This window comes from Astyanax mexicanus, chromosome 12 (genome assembly GCF_023375975.1).
Source record: "Astyanax mexicanus isolate ESR-SI-001 chromosome 12, AstMex3_surface, whole genome shotgun sequence".
Classification (NCBI taxonomy): domain Eukaryota; kingdom Metazoa; phylum Chordata; class Actinopteri; order Characiformes; family Acestrorhamphidae; genus Astyanax; species Astyanax mexicanus.
The window spans coordinates 40345540-40371917 of NC_064419.1; the positions used below are offsets into that span (position 1 = coordinate 40345540).

General features: G+C 36.3%; 1 protein-coding gene across 2 annotated transcripts; it reads left to right on the forward strand.

Annotated features, from left to right (window-relative positions):
• The first annotated feature begins 1866 nt into the window (after positions 1–1866).
• ccdc22 (coiled-coil domain containing 22) lies at positions 1867–23342 on the forward strand. Of its 2 annotated transcripts, none has more exons than XM_007231904.4 (16): positions 1867–2291; positions 3516–3693; positions 5449–5581; positions 6182–6288; positions 7248–7332; positions 7437–7606; positions 12309–12521; positions 13421–13612; positions 15057–15176; positions 15269–15385; positions 15817–15918; positions 16097–16204; positions 17421–17516; positions 17625–17684; positions 17946–18020; positions 22127–23342. In XM_007231904.4, the coding sequence occupies exons 1-16, from the start codon at positions 2242–2244 to the stop codon at positions 22238–22240; spliced, it is 1920 nt and encodes a 639-aa protein (XP_007231966.3). In that variant the 5' UTR covers positions 1867–2241; the 3' UTR covers positions 22241–23342. The 2 variants fall into 2 exon arrangements, with proteins under 2 accessions (XP_007231966.3, XP_049341806.1); XM_049485849.1 differs by having other exon boundaries at positions 15057–15164.
• Positions 23343–26378: the final 3036 nt, after the last annotated feature.

Genomic DNA, 26378 nt, shown 5'->3' on the forward strand with positions numbered 1-26378 from the left:
TAGGGTCTGTGTGTTTGGTTTTACTTGTTTTTCAGTAAAAAAAAAATAAAGGAAAATATCACAATGGATATGTGTGTGTCGTTGGTGTGGTGCAGTGGATAACACCACTACTATTTGCTGTGCTACACCAAAAAGAATCCTTGAGCAAGACTTTAAACACTACATTGGCCTTGTAAGTCACTTTGGATAAGAGCGTCAGCTAAATGCTGGAAATGTAAATGTAAAATCTGACACTGAAGGTTCTATTTTAGCGATCTATAAGTGTGTTGTCACACTAAAGCAGAGGAAACTGACCTGTGAAGGAGCGCATTGTTGATGTAAAAGTTAGGTTGGCGCACTGCTGTGCATCCTTGCATATGTGTAAGGAGCTGGGGTGTATGTTTGTTGAGAATGTGCAGTGTGCCTGTGTTGCCAAGATAGCAATAAACCTCTGTAACGTCTGACTGTTGACTGTTGTCAGAGTTTAATCAGTCAGTGGTGCCCCTGTGTTTTCTGCTTCCAAGATAGCAACACGGCAGAAATGTATATATCTACGCCATCAGCAAGCATCAAGCATCTTTGCTTTTAAAAGATGCAGAGTGAAGGCTTAAAAATACACTGTTGACGGGGTGAAAGATAGCAATGAGCATCAAGACATACCTTGCACAGGATGTAAGATTTATTATAGGATTTAGCAAATCTGCAGGGTCACTATTTGCAATGCTGCAAATAGAGATTATTTCCTTTTTCTGCTTAAGGTGAACATTTACAAAAAGGAAACTTTCAAACAAACAGAAGCAGCTTTTGCCACAGCTATCCTCATATGTGCAGTAGTTTGTTTTATGGGGGAAATGTCAAAAGTGAAAGCAGAATGTGTTGATGTGATCCTGGTTAGATGAACAGAGAGAGCAAGGTTTTCTGTTTGGAAGAAATTAGATAAATACTGAGTAATCAGACATCCTGACAATCTAAAACAAATCAATTGAAAGCATGCTGCAGCTTTAGCAAAACTTACATGATTTTATTCAGACTTTGGAAATTTGTCTGCTGTAGTGCAATAACTTGATAAGTAACCATTTTGAAAGTAAAACTTCAGCACATAAATATGTATTTATGTATGTATTGAAGTATGGCATTGCTGACCAAAAATGTATATCCTCATTTTTTTCTCATTTTATTTATTTATTTATTTATTTGATGTAATGTTAATCTGGCAGTTTTTTTTTCAGTTGTTTTTTTTTTTCAGGAGGTCAGTCACCTGCATCCAAAGAGCAGAAAAAATCACCCTAGTGGTTTTAAAGGTTCAGACTAGTTAACCAAATATATTTTAATATTTTACTGCATTAACTACAGTAGCTACTGTGCCCCACTTCACACTTAATATAAAGACAATATACATGATTTGGATTTTTTGGATAGGTTATTAGAGATTTCCAAAGCAACTATTCACCTGACTGCAATACTTGTAATATTTACATTGGTGTAACTTACATATAACTTTGTTATATATACAAAAGTTCAATAAATGTATAAATAGATATAAATATAAATACATATTTTTTTCTTTTTCTAGTGGATAGAAAATTTGTTTTTTATTTTTTTTAATGATAATAAAAAAAGCTATACATACATGCCAGAAAGAAATTATCAATGGAATAATAATTATAATAATAATAGTAATAATAATATTCATAAATATGAAAATATATTAATAAATAAATAATATCAGATCATCAGATCAGGGCGCACGTGCCTCAGCGTCATTTTGGTCATGAGACTTGAACAGCCGGGACTTCTGGGAAAGCGAGTTTTTCTGGAGGACTTGTACAAAGCCGTCTACAGTGACAGGGCAGCGTTAAAACTACATTTCCCGTCGGCCAGTTCGGTGGACACTCCTTGCATATGACTTCCTTTTCACTTTTCACCAGAAATTTCAGCCTGGGCGCTACAGGCTTGTGTTCTGCGCTGTCAGTGGAGCTGCAGTGTTTTACAGACAGCAGAGCGGGTCTGAGAGCGGGGTTTATACAGCTGAATATGATAATTCAGTGGCTGTACCCGTAGCGCGGCCAGGTCGGTTGTTTAGCTTGACGTCTGAGTTAGCTAAGCTAACCTAGCAACCGTGCAGGCGATGCTAATGCTGGGTTAGCTGCTGTAGCTGAACACAGGGAGCCCTATGAGATTCACCCGGCTGTGCGCGCTGGGGCTTCCTGTAACCCAGGAGAAGGAGCTTCTGCAGCTGTGAATCAGAGCTATCTTTCAGGGATGGAAGAAGTTGATCGGATTTTAATCCACTCCTTAAGACAGGCTGGCACGTAAGTGTTGAGACACCTTCCTTTCAGTCCTGCCTGGAGTGAAATTTCCTCTGAAACTCTTGAAAAAAAATCTTAAAGCAGCAGTCCTTCATTTATTTCTTTCCATTTAAATTGAAAACCGTAGATTAATGTTCCTAATGTTAATGTATAATGGCTTTTTAACATTCATTTAGCTGTCATAAGTTGTCTGACCAAAGGAGGATGGCTCCTCCCCCATATACACTGCCTGACTAAAAAAATTCTGTGGCATTGTTTCCATGAGCTTCTGCACTGTCACAAGATTTATTTAAATTCAATGTTGCATTAATTTGTCCCCAAGATCTTGCAAATGATGATGATCTCATGCTCCCTGAACTCTGAACTCTTTCACAATTTCAGCCCCATGAATCCTGGCATTGTCATCTTGTAATATACCCATACCATCAGGGAAGAAAAAATCTATTGATGGAATAACCTGGTCTATATTCAGTATAATATTCAGTATATTCAGGTAATCAGCTGACCTCATTCTTTCAGCACATACTGTTGCTGAACCTAAACCTGCAGACCAACTGCAGCAACCCCAGATCATTTGCTTAGTTAAATTCAGGTGGCAATTTTTTTAGGCCAGGCAGTGTATGTGTGATAGTAAATGTGATAATACAAGGTACATGTGAGCCTTTGTTTCTCACAAGATTTCTTCTTCCTACTCCATTGAACATTGTGTTGATTCTCTAAGCTGCTACCACATAAAGCTGTTTTGCAGTTGTAAAAAACACTAAAATATATGTAAAATATATATTCTGAAAAATTCTATCTATCTAAACTCAAGATAAAATCACTAGATTCAGCTATTAAAAGAGCAATGGGAGCTAACAACAGTGCTATCTCTGCCTTGCTCTGCCTCACTCTACCTCCAGCCTAGTTAATTTTATATCCCTTAATAATATCTCTAAATAATATCTCATTCATCATTGACTGATATTTTTACAGGGCACATTACAACACATTTTTTCTGTCCATCTACACATTTTGTATTTTATTGTATTGTATTTCTCTGTGCAAAAATCAGTTGTTCTTGTTCAAAATTAGATGTTTTGTAGTTGAGAGCATGTCATGCTTGGTTTAACTTTCAGTTAGCTTTTTATGAGGTTGAGTATATGCAAAGTGTTTTACATCCATCTGTTTCTGTGGTTATGTCTGAGTGTAGCTATGTTATTTAAACCCAGTCCGCTTGTTTTACAGAGACATTGATGAAGATGTGCAGAGTGTTAAGCAGTTCTCCAGTGAGCTGATAGTGGAAGCTGTGGTGCGATGCCTGCGTGTGATCGACCCAGGCCTGGGCAGCGGCCTGTCCCCTACGCTGCCTCCTGGCATGTCTGCCCGCTTCAGACTGGGCATGAGCCTGGCCCAAGCCTGCCAGGTAGGAAAACCTAATTTATTGTGCTGTTGATTTCTTGCAGTTCATGCATAAAGGAACAGGGAAATGATGTAAAGCTGTGATAACTGTGTCTAAAACTGGATGTATCTGACTTCAATGCCCACACTTTTTTCACTTAAAAATCCCATGTAATGATTAAGGTCTCTGTATCTGAATCAGAAGGGAACCATGTCTCCTGACATTGTATGAAGTGTATAAAGAGCTCGCTGCTAGGTATGAGCTTTTAGCAATTCTCTCATTATCCATTAGCATTTTCACTAAAAATAACAGAAGGCTTGATAAATAAACTCCAGTTCAGACATGACTGGGTTACTTCCTGCCTCAGAATCCTGCCTAAGACATTAGCAATAATTGTAATCTACTAAATCCCAACAGTACAACGTAAATCCACAACTATCTTGCTATGGGCAAGAAATGAAACTCTTGCTTGTAAACCTGGTTCTGAATTATGTTCCTTAATTCTTTTACAGTCGAGTCAAATCAATAAATGTATTTTTTTGTATGTTCTGTTTAGGTGGGTATTGCGTCACAACTCTCAGGTTTTCAACTCCCCTTGACTTTGGGTTACGTTACAATTTCCTCACAGATTAAACCCTGAAATACTGTACTTGGTTAAACACTATGATCTCCTAATGACAGACAAGAAATCAGTGAGTTTCTATTAGGACAAATTAAATGCTAACTTAAATGCTAAATGCTAATTTAACAAGGCACTTATTTTTAAGCTGCTTCTTTAGCAGTAAATGTAGAATTACAGTAAATCAAACAGCAGGTATCTCTTGTATGTTCTCACATTTTCACTAGCTTTCACCAGCTTACAGTTTGCCACTGAATGTTGCAATTGGTTACTGTTGCTTAAGCTTGAAGAAACTAGTTCACACTACACTTAGTGTTTTTTATGATTAACTTCTTGACCTTCATTTAGTTCAGTGTAATCAGTAAAGCACAGTAAAACTGTTAAAAAGCTAACCATAATGCAAGGCACTGACAAGATTTAAGAGCAAAATTAGTTTCGGCATATTTTGTGTGTGCGTGTCTTTTGCATACTATATTTAAAACTTCTGGCTAGACCAGATTGATGATTTGGTTTCAGTTGCAGAAGCCGGTGAAGCTTCTCAGCTTTTTATAGTTTTTACTGCATTGTTAGGTTTTAAGACAATGGAAAGTTGGGGTGCTGTAGTGGCTACAGTGCTCCTGTTTTTCAGAACTATATAAACATATCTGAGCAAAAGTTTGATTAATGTAAATGAAAAAAGCAGGTAAAAGCAACAAAATATTGATGAAATATATTTTTCCCATCTATTAAAAATATGTATGTGTGACCCTGTTGCTTGGCAATTATTGCAATAATTTTAATGTACTGGGACAGGTTTTGGTTGACAAATGTGTTCAAACTTTTATAATGTGGCTTAAATGCATCTCATTCACCTCCTGAAATGGTTTATGGGATGATCAGATTTGTAATGGTTTTAAATGTGTCTTTTCATTTGTATGTGGTTTGGCCTTATTAAGATATAATCATGATACTCAAGATGCATGAAATGATGACCAGGTGTATGTCTAATTACCAACCAGGACTGGGGTTAAGCCTAGTCTTAAACTACACAGCATTTTAAAATTAAATTTTTAATTGAAAGGCAAATATAGTTAATAATTAGGCTTAATCCCTTTTTTAAACATTAAAACATTGTCTTTATCCGTAATGTCTTGAACCTGTGTGTATGTATGTGTTTATAGGATTTGGGCTACAAAGGTGAAATTGGCTACCAGACGTTTCTGTACAGCAATGAGCCGGAGATACGCTCTCTGCTCATGTTCCTGGTGGAGAAGCTGCCCAGAGAGAGCGCAGAAGCCTCAGACCAGCCAGCAGGTAAAGCACTGTCCTATTCCCATAAAGAGGGTCCTGAACAGAGGTGAATGGGGTTAAAAGAGGTCCTGCATTTCATTGTGTCATATAGGGGGTCTTCAAGGGCAATCTGATAAGGGTCCTTCCCCTCTTCCCGTTTAGACAGAACAGAATGTGATGCCGCTTTTATGTAAATTCCTTGTTTTATATATTTTCCTCTCTGTAGAATGTTTTTTTAAAAGACCGTTTTACCTTTTGGAAAGTGGCCAAGAACAACTCCATTCAGCATTGTGATAGCTTTGTTTTGTGACTTTCTTTATGTGGTTTTGATGCTGATACTGAATTGTTCCAGTCAGCAGGGGGAGTTACATTTTTAGCCAAATCAGTTTATTTGTGCTTCGGCTCAACACAAGCTATACAAAACTTTTAATAGCTATAGCTTCATAGCTGCACTGGGACCTGCATGATGTTTCCTGGTAGCCTGATCACTTTGTTGTCTCGTGTCTTGATTTGAAGAATTCTTGCATGCCTGAATAGACTAAATAGAAACATCCAGGTGTGCAGTCAGCTAGCTTTGTAGTTCTTCGTTCCCTGCACTTCCTGACTGATCCCTACTCCCTTTAGGGAAGTCTGTTCTTCTGCAGAAAGCCATCGCAGCCCAGATTAAAGCTCAGCTGGCCTTGCCTTGGCTCCCTCCGTCCTGCAGACTGCCCCTCCACCGTAAAACACAGGTATGATTCTGGCTGTTAAATCTTTAATAAATTAAAGATTTACCAACCAGAAAAAACTACAAATGTGAATACACAGTTATTCTGCATTTACATTACACAGAATCACCTTGCACAACTTGATGGTTGCTGGTCACTTTGTGGACATAATGCTAAAACACAAGCAGGTTAAGTTATCTAGAATTAAGTTCTCTAGTTCTCCAAATTAATTAACCGAATTAGAAAAAAAACTTTCATTCTGTTTTTATGGAACAGACGATGTTGAATTAGTTCACGTTTCTATTCCACTTTTTTAGCATGGATACTAGCATTTGGTTTAAATATGTACACTATTTATGTCAACAGTTCAGCTTTTTTGCATAAAATTAATGCAAAATTTTTTAAAGCTTAGAATTTAGAGAATCTTTCCTGTTTCACGAACTATTTTTTTTTTGGTTTTTGTCAGATGTTGTGTTACTGCTTTAGCTTATGAACACTTTCTTGCTTCTTCATACTGAAGTTTATCTTGGTTTCATTTGTACGAAAAAGCTTGTTTTAGATCTTTGCAAGCTTTTTTGAGATGATTTCTAGCAGATTTATCTGGTTTGCATTTTGAAGTTGCTGTAATTCCTAAGCTGAGAATCCCCTTGAATTAAGGCTAAAATTCTGCATTTTAAGCGTATCTTCTTTGTGTTGTTTATAATCTATATAGGTGATGTAAAAAACAAAATTATCATAAGTGTATAGCTCTCCAAATACTTATGGACCAGAGTATATAAATGCAATGTGAAAACAGATATTTGTACACAGAGATTTATAGATTAATGTATTTTAATTGTAGCAGTTTCTAAGTCAGTTGTACAGCTGTAAGCTGCATGTATACAAGTGAGATACAAATGTATGTTAAGAATTTAATCACGTGCATAACTCCCGGTTGATTTGCCTCATTTCTTCACGTCTTGTTTGTGTGAATTTGCCTTCAGAGTCCAGGTCTTTGTCACAGTTTTCGTGCACAGCCGCTCAGTCTCCCATACTCGCAGAAAGCTTCTACCAAGAAACAAGCTAAAGGTATAACTTATCTACTGTTCATGTTCACTGCTGTACTTTTCGTGAAGGATTGCCTGCACTAAGAAAGTGATACAGTAATGCTGAAATGTGTAAAATTCTCTCAGAGGTGAAAGAGTACTGGAGGGAGCATTTGGTGCCGGTGACATCCCAGCCTTCCCATCGTGCCTCAATTCTTGCTTCACTGTTGGAGAACCATGTTTCTGAACTCAGCGCCGCTCAGGAGTGGGAGAACGAGTGGAACAGTCAAGGCCTTCTGTCCAGACTAACACCTGAGGTTAGTTCAGTTTCTAACCGTTCACCACAACAGGGCATTACGGGGAACTGACAAAACTGTTCGCTTTAAGGGAACAGGAATAGAAAAATCACATTTCCACAAGTAGTAAATCAGACAAGCCATGTTTGCTGTCCAGGGCTCACTTATTAATTCTCACACACAAGATATAAGGCTATAAATACACATCTCATATTAGCTCATATGGACTTCCTTCTGTGGTTTCTCACAATGAGTAACATGAAAAGAGACCACCTGCAGTATGATTCTAATCAGAGGGGAATTGTTTTTGTTACTTGAGCCTTGTTGTTTTTGTTGCATCACCATTTTTCATATAGCTTTACTATTTATCTACTTAGTTATTTTATTGTAAGTTCCTTCATGAATGAAGATTTTTAAGTCTTGTGATGAAAAGGAAAGTATATCTGAGAGAAACTGCCAAAATATGGTTATTTGTCAAATAAACTAAAATGTTCATCTTTGCATTTGTGGGTACAGAGAAAAAATAATAAAATAATACATATGATTATTCATCATACTCCTCCTTTTGTACCACCACTTAGTGCTTTAATTACTTTTTTTTTAGATATATATTTTAACTATAATCTCCTAAGCATTTTTTATGAATGTGTATTTAAATCTGAGTTTTTTTAAGTAGTTTAAATTAAATTACCAACATCCAAAAATATTCTTGTATTATATGTATTTCCTGAAGGTCCTCTTAAAACATTTGTATGGCTTTAAACTGAAGTAAACAGTTTGACAGAGGTTTGACAGTTTTCAAATTAAACATTTCAGATAACTTTATAACTTCAAAAAATAGCTAAAGACTTAAAGCTCCACTAGGTAGAATTGAGATTTTGTGCCTGCGGGCTCCCCCTACAGTTGTAGAGTGTAATAAATGTTTCAGGCGGATTTGTTTCTCTTTCTCGTTTTCTGGCTTTTACAGACATACTCAGTCTCTTTCCAGCTTCTGCCAGAGTGTCTGTATGTTAGTGTGTAAAGAATGAACCAGTAGTCCTTGTAGAACTGTTAGAACTAAAGGTCGGAAAGCAGGTCGCAGTTCTCACGAGCGTTGGTCGCGGCCGCCTTGGAAAACTTACAGAGTCTGGTTTGAGCTCTGAGGAGCTCCAGCACAGACACGAGAGCACCGCTATTCCTCCTATTACACCTCAATGGAGCCCTGCAGTAGTGCTGCTTTAATGCTACTGCTATTACAGCTACAGGGGAGTTTTCAATGAAGTGCAGCATAAATTCCAAAACTGGTTGTTCATTACACTACGTTTAACCAAGCAGCAAATCGAGTTGAGATTTTCTCAGTTTACAAATTAATTGCAAATTAATTATGATGTAGTGAAACAACCTTTTGAACCCAGCAAATACTTTGGACTAAATTTGGACTAGATGTCCACAGCTTCTGCTCTCTGAAGGTTTGATTCCTACCAGCATTTCATTCCTTTTCTGAGCAGTGTGAACATAATATAGAAGAAAGGCTCATAACTGCTGATTCTTCTTTCTTTCCTGTTTTTTTATAATGTGGCTTAGCAAGTATACAGAGGCAATTCAACGAAAAATAAAACGTGGGGGGGTTGGTGGCTAAATAGCTGGTAGCTTGAAGCTTGCTAGATTAGCTTTGTTGCATGTGAAAAACACAAAGAATCTTTAAGACTGATCTTAGATACAGAAGCTCTGTTCTGATTGGCTTTCCTGTATTGTAGCCTATTAAAAAGCAATTGGAGCTCAAACACTCCTAGGATCTTCAATATGAGCATGTTGTGCTAAACAGGGTTAAACTAAATAGACAGAGATGTGCTAATCACTTACTTACAGGCTGTTTTTTAGTGTAATAATCTGTGGTGGCTCTTTCCATTTTGGACTGACTCTTGGTTTACTCTCGTTCCTGCTTCCCAGTCACAGCTGAGTGGTAAAGACAGAAATGAGCATGTTCAGGAGGTACACAGTGATGTCCCGCACACTGATGTGACTTTCAGCATGTAGGCCTTCACTGGTCAGTCTGCTGCCCTGCCATGCTGACCTTTCACACCTCACCTCGATATTCGCTCGGTGTTCAGGCCGCACACTGGTCAGTTGTCTGAGCCGTGGAAGGTATTCCTGTGCCCCAAAGTCAACAGGCGCTAATCCTAAGCTGTCCTGCAGTAATCTGAATGCCTGCAGTGTGCAGAGTACATAGTGTGGTATGTAAGATTTAACGAAAAAAGCTGCAGTGCTCCTCAAAAAGGCACGTCTCACTTAAACTGCCAGTTACAGGAACTAGTGCTGATTTTACATGAGTTACCTCAGAAAGACTACTAAAACAATATATGGGCCATTCCACCGAAAGGCTGTCATTTCTGCCCCCTGGAAATTACATGTATAAATCAGTTGATTCTTATTAAGACCATAAAAGAAACACAATTAAGTTCTATTATTTGTTTTTCTGTATATTTGCTCTTTATTGTAACTGTCCTGTTACGTATATAAATTCTTAGATTTTTAAAATACAACTTTTGGGAGATTTGCTATTTTTCATGATTTTGCTAATTCAATGTCAAAAACTCTTTCCGATTACTCAAAAAATAAAAAGTAACAGGAATGAGAGCCAGTAAGATAAGTGAGTGCCAGTAACAGAAATGAGTGCTATTAACAGTCTTTTTTTTTAACATGCAGTCAACTCATGTCACATGAGTTTTTTTAGCCATTTTTTGATTAGAAACCTTCTAAAAAATTAAGTAAGCTGCCTGAGTTTAACCAGTACTGTGTATGTTTTGAATAGGGAAGTGCATGTGTTATTAGATTCAGAGTTGATTATATATGGGCCATTCGGTGGAATGGCCCATATATAATCAGAATCACTTTTTATTTTCCAAGTATGTTACACATACAAGAATTCTGTCTTAGTGAGCTTGTTGAGACATGCATGTATAACATGCAACACATTCATACATCTGTTCAGAGCTTGTAAAGGGAAATGTATGCACAAGTAGGAAGTTGTATATTAATAACAGATCTTAGGAAATAGTTATTTCTAGACCTTACTACAAATCACATGTCCAAGAAAAGTTTCCGGCCTTTTTTTTCCTTCTCATTCTTTTATCATAGACATTTTTTGGGTAAACAATACCTTTTATTCTTCTCCAGCGCTGTTCCTGAAACTGTGCTCAAACCACACTGAACAAACAAACACTACTTCCCTACAGGAAGAAATGCATGTTAATGGGTGTTTCCACACTTATCCTGAATACTTGAGTCCACACCCTGGACTGATTCTGGGTTCATTTTGGGGGAGGGGCCCTTTATATGTAGTTTGCTGTCACACCCAAGAATTCCATTCAAATCGTGGATTGATTGCACAATTCGTAACATCACTTTTCTGTATATAGATTATATGGAAAATGGTAGGCTCTGGATACAACCACTGAAGCACTTTTTGTATACATGACATATCACCAGGTAGTAACACCTGTAGATAAGAAGCTATTCTTGTATGAGAATGTTTTAAGCCATTCAGGCTTCCACAAGCCATTAAAGTTGAAGTAGTGTGAAAGTTCCCTTTTGTTACGTTTTGCTACTGCTAGTGTACACCTCTAGTTTGCATTACACTTTTTTTGGCCAGACAGTATTTAAGCAGACAAAAGCCTCAGGTGGGTGGCAAATCAGTGATCTAAGACTATGTTCACATCACAAGCCACATTGCTTAAATCCGATTTTTGATCAGATCGGATTTGGCTATCTTGGCGGTTCACATTCACAAATGTAAGTGAGGTGTATCTGTGTGTAATGTGAACAAATCTGTCCCTGAAACACCTCACATGCGCACATTAATACATGTATGAACATATCCTCCTTACCAACAACAAAAAAACGTCCTATTTGAGAGATGACTCGTAGCTTTATAAAGGTGAAATAGATGCGTTAGCAGCTCAAATGTGGAGCATCTTTTGCTGGAGTAAATAAAGGTCAGGGGTTGCTTTTGCTGTTTTTGTAGCTATAGCTGCACAGCTACACCAAGAGATGTGTGGGTACGAGAGAGAAGCATGTAGCACATGTGTAAATGCAAAAAAGACACACAAAATCTGATTTTACCATTCACATTCGTGTCGCATGTCCATGAATAGGACATGTATCTGATTTAGGACCGCTTATAAAAGTGACTCAAATCGGATAAAAAAAAAAAAAAAAAGTATTTTGCATATTCACAGAGCCATGACAAAATCAGATTTGAGCTACATTGAGCAAAAAATCAGATTTGAAAATGATAATGTGAAAATAGCCTAGGAGCTTGCAGAGTTATCGCTGATGCCTTCACAACCATCAAGCAGGTTTATCATCTGGAGCTATTGGCGATTCTTTATGTAAATTCATTAATGTGGAAAGTGCTGTGATTGGATGTAAGTGCAGCGACTATCTACAGCCAATGGGAGCACAAGACACGGGGTGAGGAGAAAGCAGAGTGTGTTATACAACATTAGCAATCCAAGACAACAGGAACAGGCAAGAAAATGTATTAAAAACACAAAAAACTGATGCCAAGCCAAACAAGAGACTCCTTTCAAAATGGATGTTCGAAAAAACAAACACCTGGGCTTTTTAAATAGCACTGGGGGCTTTGTTTCCCATATTTTTTTTATTATGATTTTGTTACATCATATAACATATGTATATAACATACTGCATTTATGAATCTATTTTTCTCTCTCTGCTGCAGGACTACCGCTCTAGGAAACGAGCGAGGTTGCAGAAGAGAATCGAGGAGCAGCTCAGAGCAGCTGCACAGCCTCGGCCCGACACCCACGGCACCACACGCTCGACCTCTGACCTCGCCGAGCTGCTGAACTCTTTCGGAGGGACGACCACAGGGGGAGATGTCCTGACTAAAGGCACGCGCTTCACCCACGCTGAGAAATTCACTTTCACACAGGTACTTATCTCTCTATCTATAAAACTAATGCTAAATGCTCGGCACTTCAGTAATAAATCATTCCAACACTATAGGGGGTGGGCGATATGGCCCTAAAATAATATCACAATATTTCCGCGATAATGATACTCTTGACAAAATGACCAAACACTTAATAAAAAATACATTTCAACAATACACTACTGCAACAAAATGAAAATTAAATTTTATTATTGTGTACAATAAAGTATTTCACACCCCTAACTGAGACATTATAAAAAAATATATATATATTTTGTCAGATTTGTAAAAGAAGTCTATGATCCAGACTATCACGATACTCACTGTCCACTGTGTGTGGTAATGTCTTCTATAATATATTCCCTGTACTAGTGCTGTGCAATAGTTAATGTCACTTTGAAATAAAGTTTGAAAAAAGTAAGCAATGATATTATTTTTTATTATTTTTCCAAGAATAACTGAAAACATATTTAAATGTGGTATATCATGATATATATCGTTATTGTGATATAAAAAATTCTATATCATGATATATGATTTTCTCATATCGCCCAGCACTACCCTGTACACAAGTGACATTATGAATTGAGTAATGTTAAATAACAACACAGCTTTGGAAATGGGATGTCTGGCACCAACTATCATATATTGTATATATTATAGTGCTTCTTCTGTGGCTTTGCTTTAACAACTATTTAGAGCACCTTCATTTGTAAAAATGAAGTAAAAATGATTGATCTCTTGTAAGGGTTTTCCATCCTGCTCTTGTTTCCTCTTCTTCAGCCTTTGCTAAGAGACTTTTTAATGCATATTTGGATGCACAATTGTGCACATTTCCATTTTCCGAAATATTCTATATCTCTGTCAAGTTCAGCTTATTAAACGTCTTTGTTTTGCAGGAGCCTGAAAAAGCAGCCCAGCAGATGGCAGCAGCAGCAAGTGCACTTCCCAGCTCGCACCAATCTGAGGAGGACCTGAAGGCCCAGCAGGAGGCGGAGCTGTCTGGCCTCCAGCAGCAGCTTCAGCAGCTGTCTGTCCAAATGGAGGAGGTGGGAGGAGACATCAGACAGCTCACAGTGTCCATTCATCAGGTAATGACCCCTGCTCATTGTGAAGAAGGTTCTTGGGAATTAGTATGTACTGCTAAGATGTGTTTTAAAGCATTTTAATTCCTCTGTTGTAGAGGATTAAAGTTTAAATGTCAGGATATATGAGGGTAGAAATGCTTGTGGTGTAGTTACTCTACAGCACAGTTACACAAATATACAGAACATAAGTAGTAAATAAAACAGGAAACAAACATTTTATGCGTAGTTTTTTATGCGTTGCACAATTAGATTAATATGCAGAGGCGGTAGTAGGAGAACAGTGCTGTTATTCTTTTGTATTTGTACTTGAAACAACATACAGTAGCTTTGCAGTAGCCTCAGAAAAACAGAAGTAAACAAACTGTATTTCACAACCTCACTTGTAACAAGTGCCTGTAAATACACATTGATTATACAGTGTAGTGAAAATACAGAACTGTGCAGATATTTTGGCACCTAAGCATTTCTCTATACAATAAGAGTATTTTTGCTTGTTAAAGAAAAAGTGTTTCTCATTTTGTGGAAAGTATTTTATATTTTGACCATGATCATTTTGAATCATTTTGACCATGACCATTGGTTTCAGATTCATACACCACCTCACTTTGTTCAACATGATTATTAAATAATGGTAAATAATGATCAGCATTATTATAAGTTAAACTAAACTATCAGAGAAAAAGGCATTGAAGATTGAACACCATTTTTTCTTAATGAGTATGATAAGTATTTATCTTAATATTACTATTTTACTGAGCACATAAACACTTCTTGCCCATCTTGTTAAGTGTATTGTTTATTTGACTTAGTATTTTAGATGTAAATTCTGGAAATCACAGTCTTTATTCTCTCTTGTGTCTAAAGTTTGGTTTTCTCTGGAACAGCCTACAAAATTAACTTAAGATTTAAACTATTTTCAAAATGCAGTACCATATTTAAAATAGGTATATGTTTAAGTAAAATGAACATTGTTGTTTTATTCTATTAACGACAGACATTTCTCCCAAATTCCAAATAAAATATTGTCATTTTGAGCATTTATTTGCAGAAAATGAGAAATGGCTGAAATAACAAAAAAGATGCAGAGCTTTTAGACCGTAAATAATGTAAAGATAAAAAGTTAATATTTATAAAGTTATAAGAGTTCAGAAATCAATATTTGGTGGAATAACCCTGGTTTTTAATCACAGTTTTCATTTAATAGATTTTTATAATATCATGGAACAATGTTAAGGTTACAGCGAATTCAATCATGTCCCTATTCTCTTTTTGTAGGTTTTTCATTTGTTGTACTTTATTTGTTGTGTTGCTGCCATTTTTTAGGATTGCACACTAGATTATTAGTAATTATCATAAATGCCTCAGAATAGATCATAGTAGTATACATTAATATACATTATTAATTGTATAGTTTGTGAAGTTTACATGCCTCTTTAACGTTTGTCAGGTGTCCGATGAGCTGAAACAGAGAGAGCTGAGTAATTCAGAGAAGGAGGACACAGTCAGAGTGAAGAAACAGACCATCGACCTTCTGCCGGATGCTGAGAACAACCTGGTTAAATTACAGGTACTAAAATCATCCTCACAAACTAAATAGTTTATATAAAATCTGTTGTGATTAATCTGATTCACTTTGTTCCCTGTGTGTCTGTGTTTCAGAGCCTGGTGGAGGCTAGCGCTAAACGAGTGGTTCATTTGGCTGCACAATGGGAGAAACACAGAGCACCACTAATTGATGAACACCGTCGACTCAAAGAGCTCTGCAGTAACAGAGAGGTACAGCCAGGTTTTATAGTTATCATATTATCTAATAACAAATATAAGCAAGAAAAAACTGTCCAAATAAGGGAAAAAAATATTTTTTTATTTTTAACAATGAAGATAGGATAGAAGAATAGGGCGCAGTCAGATTGCAATCAGCATGGAATAGGGAGGTTTTCATAAATCCAGAAATGTTAAAAAAATAAATAAATAAATAAATTGGCAAAATTAATGAAAAGCTTCTAGAAACATGATCAGTATTCATTGTTCGGCCAAATTTTTTATTTTGTTTCAGTTTTGTACATTTTATTTTGTTGGATCACTACTACAAAAGGTTACACAAACATAACATATTTTACACATGTATTTTCCCCACATTCTGACATTGTATAATAACAAACCTGTATCTGTATGTAAAAATGATCAGTTCTCAAATCTCTCACTAGATGGAGTCCTCCAGGAAGTTATCTGAAATCAAAGACCTCCATGATAAAATCCGGCAGTCTGCAGAGGAGGCTAAAAAGAAGGAGGGCCTTTATAAACAGCTGGTAAGCACCAGGACATTTTGACATTTTCTGTTACCTGCTTCCTTTTTTTTAGATACATATTTTGTGGACATACTCAGAATATTCAGAATTAATAGTAGTACTGCTCTTGTATAATGTGTATAATATCCTGTATAATAATCTTGTATTATAAATTCCTACTCTTGTGCTCCTGCCTCAGATAACAGAGTACGAGACTTTGCCTAAAGATGTCTCTCGTTCAGCCTACACCATGAGGATCCTGGAGATTGTCAGCAACATTAAGAAACAGAAGGAGGAAATCACAAAGGTCTTTATTTAGTATTAATTCATTCTTTGGCTAGGAGACAATTTCACAGAATATACCACGGAAGAGTGTGGTTAATTATACCAGCTATATATTATTGATTATATTGATTTTCAGTAAAACCATCGTAATTGTGGTATACGGTTGCTCTGGTACCCTATGTTGATGGCTGCCTTTAAACTACAGGTGCCACTATTTGCCTAAGCTATGTAAAAATATCCTGTAGTGAGAATGCACCTGACATGGATAATGTCCTGTTGTATGTTGCATGTGTGAAAGGCCAGCTCTGAATAATATCTAAATCTGATTCAGCAGACTGAGTTTTTAATGTGAAGAAGGCAATAGTGATATTTAAAGGGTGCCAAAACACTGGCACTTCATTTTTTTCATTTGTAATGGAATAATTCTATAAAAATATCACACAAACTGTACAACCATTTAAAAAGCTGTCTACAAGCCTGCATCTTACAATCAATTTAAAAAATCTGAAGTTAAAAATGTCTCAAAATCAAAAATACAGCAAAAAATAAGCATGATGAGAAAAACATGAAAGAATAAAATAAATCATACAATGGTTCATGGTCATTCCCTCAGTGTGTTAAATTTGGTTTTCTGTGTATCCTTATTTATTTAATACTTTATTTATTTAAACAAAAATGCAGTCATTCTTCTCTTCAGTCCTAATGAAGGCCTATAAGCTGAAATGCACGGCTTATTATTAAAGTGTGGAAACCTCCTGCCATCAAGTTTTATGATAGACAGTAAATCTGCACCAGATATCATTGGTGTCCTAATTTGATCAGGAGAAAAAGTCAGCGTGGCGCAACATAATACTCTTTGGGCTTCTTTCTAGAGTTACACTACACTGTTTAGTAATTCAGTAGTTTACTTGAACCACTGAATTATATAGATATAATAAAAATATTCATGCTAATGGAATTGAATTAAAATGGAAAAAAAATGCATTAGAGTATAAATATTTTTTGCACGCTATGTATTACTGGCAAAAATAATAAAAAAAAAATTTAAAAAATTAAATTACCTCCTTTCCTCCTCTATCCCATTATTTTCTTTTGACCTCCTTTAGGCCCTATATAAAAATGTTTTTTTACCTTAAACTTCTATTACTCTACTCTGTACATCATTATTGAAAGTCGCTTTGGACAAAATTGCCTGCCAAATGTAATGCAATTTAAATGTTTTTATTTGTTGATGGCAGATTTTGTCAGACACTAAGGATTTGCAGAAAGAGATTAATGGACTGACGGGGAAGCTCGACAGAACCTTTGCTGTAACAGATGAGCTGGTTTTTAAGGTAAGCAAACTGAAAGTACTGCAGTAGGTAAAGCTGGGAAATGATGTCAGATTGTTCACATGTTCAGTCTGGTTTATTCATTCCACCTCTTTATTTTTTTTCATACAGGATGCCAAGAAAGATGAGTCTGTTCGTAAATCTTATAAGTACCTGGCTGCCTTACATGAGGTGAGAACTTTCATTGTCCAATATTTTAGTACAATCTTCTGCTGAAGAACAGAACACGGCAAAAACAAATCACTACAAAAATATATTGTGATAACTAAAGACCATAGAAAGTGCATACTTGATCTGTAGTGTCTACAGAGGTTTGAAAAAAAAATCTAAATCTCTGATATTTGTGATATTTGGTGTTCTGGAACATACAATATGTTAATGGTATTATAGTGCATGTCTCACTGTTATGTTCATCTTTATTCAACCAATCAGAACTGCACCCAGCTTATTCAGACCATTGAGGATACAGGAACTATCATGAGAGAGATCAGAGACCTTGAGGAACAGGTGAGAACTTTGACATGTTTTAACAACTAAGCAAAGTCACCAACCACTCAGAGAACAATCTATATTTCTTCCTGGATTTAAGTAAGTGAATGATGTGGGGTTGATGCTGCACTTGGTCTGCAGGTTTAGGTTCAGCAACAGTATGTGCTGAAAGAATGAGGTCAGCTGACTACCTGAGTATACTGAATATAGACCAGGTTATTCCATCAGTGGATTTTTTCTTCCCTGATGAACACGGCCATATTCCAAGATGACAATGCCAGGATTCATGGGGCTTGAATTGTGTAAGAGTGATTCAGGCAGCATGACATCAGAGTCCAGACCTTAATCTCATTGAGAATCTTTGGGATGTGATGGATGGAGAAGGCTTTGTGCAGTGGTCAGACTGTACCATAATCAATGCTGCAAGATCTTGGTAAAAAAAAAATAATGCAACAACACTGGATTGAAATAAACCTTGTGACGATGCAGATGCTTATTAAAAAATGCAACAGTGAATGCGTGGTGGGAGAAAATGTGTCAGTTTTAAGGTGGCATAGCACTTTCTACAAGTTGAAACAGTTCCCAGCAGTCATACTTGGAAAAACTTCAGTTAAAATACCACAGGGATCAACTAACACAGCACCCCTTTCTCACTGTCTAAACAGCCCTCTTCAGATTGGCAGCTTTTCACCTCCCAAGATGAGACTGAAGAATTACAGCAGAAAAAAAAAAAAAAAAAACGTAACCAACAGAATAGTGTAAACCAGGGGTGTCCAAACTTTTTTTGTTGGGGGCCAGAGGGAGAAATATATTTGAAGTCACGGGCCACACTCTGTAATAAAACAAATAATGAAATATACCACTTTAAATAATACTTTTTTCCTGATTATTTCATTTACACACCATTTTACTTGGCTTAGTATCTTTATCTTTGACAGTGTTGTGTAAACTAAGATTTTTCAAATTGATGTTTAATTTCATGGTGTCTCTTAATATTAAACTCCTTAATAACGGCAACTTTTAGACTCTGTTTTTCTGCGCTAGAAATGCGCACCCTCTCCGCTTTTATACTCTTTGCTCTGTTTTTCTGCACTAGAAATGCGCACCCTCTCCGCTTTTATACTCTTTGCTCTGTTTTTCTGCGCTAGAAATGCGCACCCTCTCCACTTTTATACTCTTTGCTCTGTTTTTCTGCGCTAGAAATGCGCACCCTCTCGTTTCTGAAACCTAGCGTTCAAACTTTCATTTTATTTCTAAAATACCTCGCGGGCCGCTCCAAAAAAGGAAACTGGCCGCAAATGGCCCGCGGGCCGTAGTTTGGACACCCCTGGTGTAAACAGTAGTAACTGGTTTGCTGTGTTGGTATTCTTCAAATCAGGCTGGCCTGCTTTAGCTGGGAATGCTATTGCTAACAAGACCTGCAGATCCAGCATTCTTAGTATTGGGGCAATAAGCTGCACCCAATCCCTTTTTGTGAACCCATTGAACTGTTAATGTATTTGGGTTGGAATTCCATTGTGAATGGAAGTGAAGCAACATGGTCCGCTCAGTCTATCAGTGACACACTTACACACACACACACTCCTACATTCTGCAGAGTGTGCACAAGTTACAGCTTGACATGCTTCTGCAGCTATCCCTGCAAAGCTAAATTCAGTCCTCTCCAAAAGTATTGGGACAGGGAGGTCAGTCCCTTTCATTTTATCTTATGCTGTAGACTGAAACCGTTTGCATTTGATATTAAGAGATGAATTTAAGACAGAAGGTTAACATTTCAGCTTTTATTTCCATGCATTTATATGTATCTGATACACTGTTCAGAAGGTAAAATGAGCTGAAATCTTCTGAACTGTATATCAGATTCAGATGTAAATACATGAAAATAAAGGTTGAAATCTGAAATGTTCTTTTATCTAATGTTCATCTTTTAATGTCAAACCCAAATGTTTTCAGTCTACAATAAAATTAAAGGCGTTGGCCTCACTGTTGCAATACTATTGGTTGGGACTGTATGTTAATTCCTAACACAAGAGTGGTCTAAAATGTTTCCTTAGGAGTTTTGTTTTCTGGTCATGACAGCTTTACTGGTTACCTAATGCTGCTGATGGTGCTAATACAAGAGCTACTGCAAACGTGGAGATATTAGAACAGCAAACTCTGTCTTTATCTGCTTTACACCGAATTAAACCAAAGAAATGCAGAATTAGAAGAAAAGAAGAGAGCTGGCCAATTTTAAGCAAGCTCTGGAAGGAGACCACACAACAATGCACATTTTAGAAGTACTTTTCCACATGCTCAGTCCAATTATACATTCTAATTTGAGCTTTCTAAATCCCCCAAACTTATGGAGTATCATTTTAACACCTAGTACCTCAGCTATTTATGCTAGCCAGTGCTTATTGACCACCATAACAGTGTGGACATTTCTGTCCTCTGCAGTTTTGCTGCAGGCAGTTTGCTATGAAAAGCAGTCAGACAGTTGTTAGTGCACACAATGATTTTAACCCCTTTACATGCCTTGTCCTGTATAAGGCCCACAAGGGTAGACGATGTTTGCAATAAAATATTTTTTTATTATATTCTGAAAAACTTTGAGTGCTTTGAAATCTCCTACAGGACATTTGGAAAAGCTGCCTGTTCACTCTCTTCTCCACTTAATGTCAGATTAGTGACCGGAATCAACCCAAATATAGTGAAACGATGATTTTAAAACACTGATTTTAAAATTAAGTTTAGGAATTTTCTATTACAATTACAATTAAAATTTATAGTAATGTTTATTATCAAACATGAAACCTTTTTATTTAATGCTTGAATAGAAATCTTTTAAGATTTAGGTGTAATATCAGGCAGAAAATTTACAGAAATTCTGGCCTGTTAAAGGGGTTATGAAACATTATTTATGTATTATTTATCACTTATAACATCTAGTATCTCAGGTAGTATTGCTAGCTAGTGCTTAATGACCACCGAAACAGCTTGTGTTGTGTTGTGTTGTGTCTGTCCTTTGCAGTTTTGCTGCAGGCAGTTTGCTATGTAAAGCAGTCAGGCCCCATCCCAACATCATGCTTTCAAACCCCCCAACCACCAAAAAAAACTTGATGGAGTTTCCTAGTTCTAGATAGTAAATTGTGACTGGTACTCTGCTACACGTGGAATTCCTGGTAGTTCAGGATTCAAGAGGGCTGCATCAGCAGTAGTACATCGACAGTAGTAAAAGCAGTGGCATTGAACAGTTTATCACTTCTATCTATTAGGGTCTCATTAAATCAGTCTTAAACACAGTACTATCCAACTTCTTCCTGTGGAGATGTTTTCATCCAGTTTGGATGTTCAAAATGCCAAATTATGCATTGTTATCAACTGGTATCACTAGCAGTGCTAACCTGAGACAATGCTATCAAAGATAGCTGATATCTTAATGTTCAACTGGGACACAGTAAACTCCGGTGTCCAACGTCCGAGTTAAAGGCAACGCAGCATTATTTCACAGTTTGTGGGTTAATAAGCATTTCTGATACCCAGACATTATATGATATCCTATCCTTTACGGTGTATAAGGATCTTTAATGGTTCCGTATACCATCAAAACAGTTTTACGTAGGTGTGTGCCATATCGTAATGTACACAATATAATTGCAAACTATTTTAACCACAAGAAGTCCATATTGTGAAACAGTATTGGTTAATATTTGGTTGAATTATTATTATTTTTGTTTTATTATTTTGTTTTGCTATTTTCTGTATTTATATTTAATTATTTGGAGTTTACATACACACACATACACTGTTTACAAACTGGACAAACGTTTATAGTTTTTCTGTTTTTTTTTTTTTCTGGATGTGTAAAACTGTTTTATTTATACTAAATTAAACATTTAATCCTTATTTTGTTGGAGCAGTTTATTAATAAAATTAAGTTTTTGTAATATCACCAAGAATATTTTTCTCAAAAAAAGTACTCTGAAATATTGTGGTGATATTTTTGGGCCATATTGCACACCTATAGTACCACCGCTACGCCATTTTTGGTCATGGAAATATTGAGTTGTACATGATATGGTTTCCTAAAAATCAATATCAGCATGCAAAGACCTGAACCAGTATCATGTTCTTTCCTGCAGATTGAGACCGAGAATGGTAAGAAGACTGTTAGTAACCTGGAGAAGATTCTGGAAGACTATAAAGCTATTCGTCAGGAAAACTCCGCCCTAGCTGCCAAGATCAGGGACGGCTAAGAGGACGAGCCTGGAACTGTCCGCTGGTACTACAGATACTATGATTGGCTGTCATGGTAAAGAGAGTGTCACTCCGTCTCCGAGCTCACAAGCCTTCCGTCATCTCCTTTATTAACGTTCTGATCCACACATCTACATCATTCGCTTTACTGCTGGAGATGTGGACACGAGACTTTTTTGTATCAAAATGACACATTTAGTTTGTCGGGAGAATGTTAACTGATACTAACACTAGTCATCTGAATGAGATGTTTCTGTTTTTTTTATTTTATTTGGCCTGGACTGCAGTGGTTCAAGGAGGACCTGCACTTATGCTTTTGCCTTGTACAAACAGCGAGTTTTGCAATACACAGTGACAACTTTATAGTGTAGATAAAAGTCCATTATTTGAGACTGCTGATTTTGTAACGGTCACGTCCGTTCCTGTAAACATGGAGGAATGGAGGACTGGGTGAACTTGCCAAGTCATGGATTGATTCTTCAGATTTTAAATGAGAACACATTTAAATTTTGTGCACATGACAGTGTTGCGCTAGGAATCTGAAAGCAGTGAGCCCAAATCAGTAGCTGCAGTTCCGGCAGATAACAGTGATAACAGGGTTCACGAAGATGTCATATTGATCTAATGAGCAGTTTGTATTGATGTCTTTAACTTTTATCAAGTAAAGAACAATACTGTTTGTTTCCATCTGACCCCTTATCATATTGCCATGAGTGAAATGTAATGGAATTTTCCTATTAAGTATTCTCTCCAAATTAATTTTGTAGAAGCCAATCGCTGTTGTTTGATTTTACATATTGCACACGAAAAAAAAGAAACAATATTTGCCATTTTTTTAATCACCACATGTCTTATGTCCATGTGACCTGACTGAACATCTTGTTCATCATTTGTGCCACAACTTGTATGGCACAGAACGATTCATTGAGAAATTGTTGAACACATGATTCATCACTGTTCAAATAAATGCTTTTGTCTAATGTATAAAACGAACCTGAGGCAGCAAGTTTTTCAGAAAAGAATGGTTCAGCCAGTTTCTTTTATACCATGGCCAAATGCTTGTCTCTCGTTTTGATTAAAGAGAATGCAAAAAAAAACTAATCTGGGAGAAAAGTGTTTTTATTTTTTTTTTTTTCTGTTGTTGTACATATCTTTACATTTGTTGCAATCTTAAGTAATGTGTTTATAATTAAGTGACTTTAGCTTACTTTTACATTACCTTCAGCTACGTTCAGCACAAGCTTGAAGAGGAATTCCACTTTATGTAAAAGATTATGGCATTTTGTTGCTTTATGAACAGAATCTTTCAGAATTGACCAGGTACTGTGATGTTTAATAGCCTACACAAGTATGGCTGTTTTATTTACTGTCCAAAACAATTATGAAAAGCATAACTTGAGTGTGTGTGATGTTTGTAATAACAATAATAAAAATAATAAATAAACTATACAATAATAAAAAAATAGATACTTTGGGGACTATTTACCTTTAAAATGCCCTGTCCTAGAAGGAGGCATATTTTAAAGCATGTCTGGCAACACCATTTAGAGCAATACATACTTTTCATATGGTAGTTTTTGAAAGAGGTAGTTAAAAAAAATGCCTTGTTGCTGTTTTGCCCATTTTAACCAAAATTGCTCCAACATGACAAGTCTTTTTAACTTGAAATGACACCAGCAATACAAATGTTTTACTTGCAGTTTACTGGTTAAAAAACTCCAACAGCTTCTAAATGCAAATGCCACACCTAGAATCATCTACAGACCTTTTATCTGCTTAACTGTTAATAGATAGATTAATGACGAAATTGCTCATACAGCCTATTCAAAAGCTTTTGGGTTCATTTTTCCAATTACTTTTGAGCCCCATGTATGAGGAGGCTCTGTAGAAAAATGGTTGTAATTCTTAAACGCTTTATAGGATATTTTTGGTTAAATTCCATGAATTAAACCTGAAAGTCTACACTTTAGTTGCATTATGTTTGTTTAATTTTATATCTGGTTTGGTGGCATACAGAGCCCAAATCATGAAGAGTGTGTCACTGTTCAAATACATATGGGCGTAACTGTATGTAAGAAAGCCAAATTCCTTCTGGGAAAATGTCTTGCGGAGAGATGTGACCAAGATAGAGTTTTTTTGGTAAAGCACGTCATTCTAGTGTTTACTGAAAACAGAATGAGGCCTACAGAGAAACGAACATCTACCGTACCCACTGTCAAATAGGGTGGTTCAAAGATGTTTTGGGGTTGTTTTGCTGCATCTGGCACTTGATGCCTTGACTGCGTGCAAGGCAGCATAAAATCTGAAGATTACCAAGGAAAATCTCAATGTAGGATTTTTGGTTGTTTTGTGTTGTTTCCAATAGGATTCCCACCTGTCCGTAAAATATAGCATTATCCTTTACTTGGCAATTAAATGTTGCATCCTTTAGTGAACCAATGCGGTACCCAATTTGTTTTGCATTTTAATAAATGTCTAATACACACGTCAGCACTGCAGATACAGAAAAACACAGAAGTGTCAGAGTCACAGTTCCTCACACCATACAATACAAATATATGAACAAAAGAATACAAAAATATTTATTTATCCATCTTCTATTTAAATGTATTGAAGACAGAAAAAAACATTATGTATTTTTATCACAGGACATAATTCAGGTCTGAAAGGGTTAAGTTCTCAATTTGTTTAGGTTACATTTTATGCATACTCCACATGATCACATTTAATTTAAGTTTGAATTATTTTTTTTTTATTTGCCATTTGTGTACAGACCCCAGTACAGACACATTGGGAATTATGCATTTTAAGCTTATGACTTATGACTAATTGCTTTCCTGAATATCCCTTTATTAAAAACACCTGTAAAAATAAAATAAACCTCTGCTGTGGGCGGGCGCGCCACCCCACAGGAGTTGAGTGTGCATGTGCATGTGGTTCCAAAATCTCAATGTAGGGTTTTTTCTTATACACACAAAGGAAATAAACGTGCAGAACAAAACATGTGTGTTTGCAATATTTTGTTATATTAATGTCAGAAATACAGGGGAAAAAAATCGCACTTTTGGCCATGACTGTATAACTGTATAGTGGAATGAGTGTGCTTGGTTCCAAAATCTCAATGTAGTTTTTTTTTTAAATACACTAAGGAAATAAACGTGCATCACAAAACGTGTGATTGCAAAAAAAAATAAATAAATGTTGGTGTCCCAACACTTTTGGCCATGACTGTATAGTGGAGTGACTGTGCATATGGTTCCAAAATCTCAGTGTAGGTTGTTCTTTTTTATATACACACAAAGGAAATAAATGTGCAGAACAAAACATGAGGGATTGCAATATTTTTTTTGTCAGAAATACAGAAAAGAATTGTGGGATTTAATGCGTTTTCTTGACTTTCATGACCATTTACATTGTAGATTCTCACTGAAGGCATCAAAACTATGAATGAACACATTCATGGAGTTTTATGTACTTAACAAAAAAAGGTGAAATAATTTAAAAAATAATAATTTTATATTCTATTATTATAATTATTATTATTATTATTATTATTATTATTATTATTATTATTATTATTATTATTATTATTATTATTATTATTAATAGCCATCCTTTGCTCTGATTACTGCTTTCACACTCTTGGCATCATTCTATCATTGAGCTTCAAGAGGTGGCCACCCGAAATGGTTTTCCAACAGTCTTGAAGGAAGGAGTTCCCAGAGGTGTTTATTAGCACTTGTTGCCCCCTTTGCCTTCTTCACTCTGTGCTCCAGCTCACCCCAAACCATCTGGATTGTGTTCAGGTCCAGTCACTGTGGAGGCCAGGCCATTTTTGTTAAGTACATAAAACTCTACATGTGTTCATTCATAGTTTTGATGCCTTCAGTGAGAATCTACAATGTTAATAGTAAGGTGTGTCCAAAACTTTTGGCCTGTACTGTAAATGTGCATAACAAATCATGAGTGATTGCAATCTTTTTTTTCTGTCAGTAATACAGGGAAAAAAATGTTGGGGTCCCAACACTTTTGGCCATGACTGTATAGTGGATTGAGTGTGCACGTGGTTCCAAAACCAGTGGGCATATCCCGTTAGTTATTTGAGTTGAGTGTCTGTGTGTGTTTTCCCTCATTAAT

Excerpts from the sequence above, each read along its gene's own strand:
- ccdc22 (XM_007231904.4), top strand. The coding sequence starts at position 2,242 with ATGGAAGAAGTTGATCGGATTTTAATCCACTCCTTAAGACAGGCTGGC. Across the intron at positions 6,289-7,247 it reads CCCTCCACCGTAAAACACAG|AGTCCAGGTCTTTGTCACAG; the intron begins GTATGATTCTGG and ends ATTTGCCTTCAG. Across the intron at positions 18,021-22,126 it reads TCAGAGACCTTGAGGAACAG|ATTGAGACCGAGAATGGTAA; the intron begins GTGAGAACTTTG and ends TCTTTCCTGCAG.